Source organism: Impatiens glandulifera, chromosome 8 (assembly GCF_907164915.1).
Source record: "Impatiens glandulifera chromosome 8, dImpGla2.1, whole genome shotgun sequence".
In the NCBI taxonomy this organism is placed as follows: Eukaryota; Viridiplantae; Streptophyta; class Magnoliopsida; order Ericales; family Balsaminaceae; genus Impatiens; species Impatiens glandulifera.
The window spans coordinates 21,801,766-21,808,333 of record NC_061869.1 but is presented as its reverse complement, the minus strand read 5'-3'; the positions used below and the strand labels follow the sequence as shown (position 1 = coordinate 21,808,333).

At 36.3% G+C, this 6,568-nt stretch overlaps 1 protein-coding gene across 1 annotated transcript; it reads right to left on the bottom strand.

Moving 5' to 3' along the window:
* Positions 1-419: 419 nt before the first annotated feature.
* Positions 420-944, bottom strand: LOC124913171 (uncharacterized mitochondrial protein AtMg00810-like). The gene has a single exon (XM_047453779.1). The coding sequence runs from the start codon at positions 942-944 to the stop codon at positions 420-422; it is 525 nt and encodes a 174-aa protein (XP_047309735.1).
* Positions 945-6,568: the final 5,624 nt, after the last annotated feature.

The following is a 6,568-nucleotide window of genomic DNA, read 5'->3' as shown; positions in this document are numbered from 1 at the left end:
TGTTATAAATTAAGAATATATTTATGTGTGTTATTACAATTACAAGAGTATAAATTTATACAAAAATAAAGGAAACTAAAATGTTAGAATATGTAAAGATTTTAAATACACTTAATAGGTGGAATATGCAAACCAAGAGACTAAGTATGTTGCTCTTTAATTATAGAGTCGTTAATACCTTCCCTCAAACAAAATGGAGAGGCACACACCGTGAGTTTGTTACGTAATAAATCAAATCGGTTTGACGCAAGTCTTTTGGCGAGGATGTCGACAATTTGATCATCGGTAGGTATGTATCGGTTGAAAATAGATTTCTGAGCAACATGTTCGCGAACGAAGTGAAAATCAATCTCTATATGTTTTGTACGAGCATGAAAAACTGGATTGGCCGATAAAAATGCAGCACCAATGTTTCAACACTATATAGTGGGAGGTTGAAGTGGGGAGATGCAAAGTTCACGTAGCAAGGATTGGAGCCAGATGAGTTCAGCAGTGACATGAGTTAGAGCTCGATACTCAGACTCGGTACTAGACCGAGTGACAACTTGTTGTTTCTTTGAATTCCAAGAGATAAGATTGTCACCAAGAAATATACAGTAGCCGGTTGTGGAGCGATGATCGTCCGGAAAACCAGCCCAGTTAGAGTTAGAAAAGGCAGATATATCGAGAGAAGATAATGGACGAATGAGGAGTCCATGATGAGGAGTATGACGAAGGTAACGGAGTATTCTTTTTATTGCAGACCAATGAGTGGTGGTAGGAGACTGCATAAAATGACAGGCACGGTTGAAACCAAATGCTAGTTCAAGTTGAGTATGCACCAAATATTGGAGAGCACCAATAATGTTGCAGTACAAAAATGGTTGAGGAAGAGTGTCGCCATCATGGCGAAATAAAGATGACCCAGAAGAGATTGGAGTATTAAAAGGTTTTGAGTCACTCATATTGGCTCAGATAAGAATGTCATTGATATATTTTGATTGAGAGAAAAAAATGCCAGAGGTAGATAGATGAGCTTCAATCAGGAAAAAATAGTGTAGTGGACCTAAATCTTTAAGAGGAGAAATGTGGTTAAATTGAGAGATGATTGAGGAGATGTGAGAGGAAGAATTACTAGTGAATATAATATCATCCACGTAGACAAGAAATAATGATGTGATTTGTGGAGAGTAGTCCATGAATAAAGAAGAGTCATTTTTGGATTCTTGAAAACCAATGGAAAGAATAGAAGATTTTAAGGTAGTATACCATTCATGGGGCGATTGTTTGTGTCCATGGAGTTCTTTGTGTAGTTTGCACACATGATTGAGATAATTAGGATGAGTAAACCTAGGCAATTGAGACATAAAAACTTCCTCGTGTACAGTTCCATGTAGAAAGGCATTGTTAACATTGAGTCAATGAATAGGCCATTAACGAGTGACGACAATTGAGAGGATGGTTTGGATGATAGTATATTTGACAACTGGGCTGAATGTTTCAAGATAGTTAGTGTCTTCTTGTCGATGAAATCCCAACTAAACGAGCCTTGTGACGTTTAATGGAACTATTGGGTCTTTGTTTGATTTTGAAAACTCATTTGGAACCAACGATATTCTGCGAGGATCGAGGAATAAGAGACCACGTATTGTTTTGAATTAGAGCATTAAACTCATTTGGCATAGCAAAACATCATTGAGTATCTTTATTGGTGTGGAGAAACATGTGGATGGAGAGGTGGAGATGGTGGTAATGTGAAAGGCATGAGTTTTGGCACGTATGATCATATGATGAGAGGAACATTCATGAGCATGTATAACGGTGGAAAGTTCATGTAAGAGAGTAGAAGGATTGATTTAAGATGAGTTGGTTGTTGATGATGGTTGATAAGAGTTTGATGTTGGCGAGTTGGTTGGTGAAGATGGATGGTTGGAGTTTGATGATGATGATAATGATGATTGTTCAAATGTTTGAGAAGATGGTACTTCAGGGATTTGTGATGTTAAAATTGGGAAGATTGGAGGTGATGAACGTGACAGAAAAGGAAACTGTGGTGTTGGAGAGATTGATGGTGTAAAAAGATTGGTAGATTCTGATAATGTACTTTTAAATGGAAATGTTTGTTAATCAAAAGTGATGTGACGAGAGAGATATTATTTCGGAAGGAAGGTGTAGATAACGATAGCCTTTGTGATTTGGACTATTGCCAAGAAAAATACATTTTAGAGGTCAAAGATCAATTTTGTGAGAGTTATATGATCGAGTGAGCGGAAAGCAAGAACATCCAATATTTTTATGGAATAGATAGTTAGGAGGAAAATTAAAAAGAATTTCAAAGGGAGATTGACGAGTCTTACCATTTGAAGGAACACGATAATGAGATACATACTTGTCAAAAATGCATCATCCTAATACGATAGGGGCGTAAAAGCATGAGCAAGAAGAGTGAGACTCCTTTTTGTAAGGTGGAGAATCTTACATTTAGCAACACCATTTGTTCACATGTATAAGGGCATGATAGATGGTGTTGGATGTCATGAGTTTCAAGATAATATTTCAGATTCCTATATTTCCCTCCTCAATCAGATTGTATAACTTTGATAGATGTGTTGAATTGATTTTCAACAAGTGTCTTAAATTTAATAAAAGCTGGCAAGACATCAGATTTTCTATAGATAGGATATAGCCAAGTAAAACGGTTGTAGTCATCGATAAAATGGACAAAATATTGAAAATCGTTAGTAGAGAAAAGAGGAACAGGACCCTAAACGTCAGAATGTATTAATTTTAATGGAGACTTACAACGAGATTGAGAAACAGGAAAAGGAATTTTATGTGTTTTTCCATATTGAAAAGATTCACAAAAACTTAATTTCTTGTTACCAATAATAGGTAAATGAAAAGAAGACATAATAAAGGTTGATGTTGATGATGAAGGGTGTCCAAGACAATGATGCCAAGAGTTGGCAGATGAACGAGTTCCAATAAGAGCTTGATGAAGGGACAGATGGTTGACGATTGAGTTTATGCGATAAAGCCCATTTTTAAGTGTGTCGCGAAGGAGTTCCCTCTTCGTGACTTGATCCTTGACAATACAATAATTTGGATGAAATTCAAAAAAGATATTATTATCGACAGAAAATTTGGAAACACTTAGAAGATTTTTGGTTATTAATGGGACATGTAATATATTACATAGACGAAGGTTTTTATTAGAACATGGAATGAATGATTTCCCAATATTAGAAATAGGAAGAGGGTTAATGTCTCCCATTTTAATAGTTTATGTACCATTATATGGAATTGAGATGCTAAAATCGTCGTGAGATAGTTAGTAGCACCATAGTCAGGATACCAGGCCGAGCCATAAACAAAAGAAAGTGTAGACATCATAGAAGAGTGTCGTTGAATTTTGATTCTGACAATGTCGGCAAGTTTCAATCAAATGACCTGTAATGTTGCATATCTTACAAAATAGACCCGTTCGACAAACATTAACCGCATAACCAAAACGATCACACAATTGACATTATATATTGATAGGATCGGCTTAATCAATAGAGACGGGGGTCTGGCAATTGATGAAGGCTTATGAAAAACGGTTTGAAAGAAATATTGTTAGGGATTTAATTCACTTTCTATTCTACGCAAACCCATGTAAACACTTGAAATAGAATCAAGTGCAGAAATGTTTACATAGGTTTGTATCTTAGGAACAAGAATGAGAAGATGACAGAAAGTAACAATACAGCAGTTTGTTTATGGATGTTCGGAGCAAACTCTCCTACGTCACCCCTTCTTCCAACCACTGGAAGGATTCACTATAATATGCTATGAATCAAATACAGTTTGCACGAATAGCTCACTATTGAACAGAACAGACTCTGTTCAACATACAATATGATGAAGAATATCACTCAGCTAAAATGATGCTTTGATTCTAACTCTCTCTTGATTAACACACAGTACAATCAGGAAAGAAGCTAACAGTTTGATTATTCAAGAGCTTGATTTCTCAATAATTCTAGTAAGCAAGACGAACAGTTCTTCCGTTGAATCTTTAAATATGAACAGGTACCAACGGTCGAATCTTCATAATGACACGTGGCGAGCTTTCATTGGAACGCCTCCATAGTACACAGCAGACTCTGAATACAAGGATCATGGTCGTACACAACAAGTAGTGCGCCGAATATTCTTCAGAAATGTACTTGCAAAACAAATACTGTGAAGGATATTCGCTTACGTGGAATTGGTTGATTGGTTGCATCTAGCTGTAGTACTAATCTTCACAAGAAAGTGGAGCAGGAGTAGCGTACAACTAGAGCACGTGGGTAGGCGGGTTCTAGCTTCAAGCAACTTCTTAAGCAGGGCATTAGATGTATTTCAGTTAGCCGACCTCGTCTAATCAAATCAAACGTCCCCGTCTAATAACAGAATCCATTAGACCACCTAGTCTAATGGGATTAGACTTCACGTATAATTACAATCACTTCAGACTAATCTAAGGAGTTAGACTGCACGTCTAACTTTCACTAGTTAGACTGCACGTCTAACTTTCTCTTTCCATTTAGACTGCACGTCTAACTCCACGAGTTAGACTGCACGTCTAATTACGAGTCCATTAAACTACACGTCTAACTCCACGACTTAGACTGCACGTCTAATTACGAGTCCATTAGACTGCACGTCTTGCGGGCTATGTGCTTAAACCGCGGGGATTAGTTGCACTCCATAGGAGCAGCGGAACCCAGCGTTCTCAAAAAAAAAAAAAAAAAAAAAACTCCACGAGTTAGACTGCACGTCTAATTATGAGTCCATTAGACTGAACGTCTAATTACGAGTCCATTAGAATTCATGTCCAACTCCATGAGTTAGACTGCACGTCTAATTACGAGTCCATTAGACTGCACGTCTAACTACTCTAGTTAGACTATACGTCTAACTTCGCTAGTTAGACTGCACGTCTAACTCTCTCCAGTTAGACTGTACGTCTAACTCCGTGCATCTAAAACCAAATCGGTCTATTGAGCCTCATTAGAACCAAGTCTAATAAAGCCTGATTTCGATATACCTGCATCAAAATCAATTAGACGCATGGATAATCCATTCATCATCAAAATTACACTAGTCAAACTTATTTCAACACTTAGTCAAAATAATTTGACCCAACATATTTTATTTCTATTAGGCCCATGACCATAAGTAAAAGGCCCGTTAGTAGAAGGACACCCTAACCGATAGTAGAAGCCCGATCAGAGTGTGAAAATTTAGATAAACTTGAAGGCCCATTTATTTGATATCCATTAGAATTATGGGAGCTTAATATATTGACAGTTTCATTTTATACACTATAATCACTCAGGGAGGAGACTGAAAGTCGCGATCGTTGGACGTGGGATGGTTTCAAAATCCTTCTCGATCCAAAAGCAAGATTAGCGGTTGGAGAGTTAGAGTGGAGTGATTCAAGGAGAATCTCATGTGTAAGAAGAATTCCTTGGAAGTCTTCGATGGCGATGAGGTCGGTGCGAGTGGTTACCGCTATAATGAGAGATTCGTATTCAGGACAGAGTCCTCTCAAAGCATAAAGGATGAAATCTTGTGGAGATATGTTTTGCCCAGCACCAGCGAGACTATCAATGATTGATTTTATTTTCTATAAATATTTGACAATCGGGAGTGAGACCTTCTTTACCATCTGAAGTTGAAGACGAAGTTGGCGAATGTGCGTTCTAAAGGAGATCAAAGGGCTTTAGATGTAGTGCATGATTCACCAACCACTTGGGCTAGGATGGATTCTGAAAAGGTGGAGAGAATCCATGAAAGGATCATCTGGTCTTGTTCCTCTTATATTGTAAAAGAAAGATTTGAAGTAAGGACATTAGATCCGTTAGTAGTATCGTCTTAGAGAAAGGCTTCATGGACAAAATTAGTTCCAGTAACATATAGATAGAGACCATAACCTTTTAGGTAGGTAAGATTTGAAATTTCCAAATAAGAAAAGTTTTTATGATCGAGTTGAATGAATGTGAGATTGTGAAAGAGATGAGTGGTTGAAACGAAAAAAGATGAAGAAAAGGCCATGGATACAAAGGTTTGTTAAACCGAATAATGGCTCTATACTAAGTTGTAAAAGATAAGTAAACAAGAACTTGATGTAGATTAAGAATGTATTTATGTGTGTTATTACAATTACAAGTGTATGAATTTATACAAAAATAAGGGAAACTAAAAGGTTAGAATATGTAAAGATTTTAAATACACTTAATAGATGAAATATGAAACCAATAGACTAATTGTGTTGCTCTTTAATTGTAGAGTCTTTAATAGGGAGTTTGGTAAGAGTACTATAAGATATACAATATAAAATATATTTAAACATAAATTAGTAAATATTAATTGTCATTTTTTTTAAATACTATAATTAATATATGTTTAATAATAATGGAGACTAAAATTTGAAGGTGGTATTGTTTTTAAGTTTGAAAGGTTTGAGAGCTTGTTTGAGGTTTTAAGATTATTTGCAAAGATAAAAATTCCTTATATAAAACATTTGACTCTGAACTCATTAAGTTATTTAGGAGGTAGA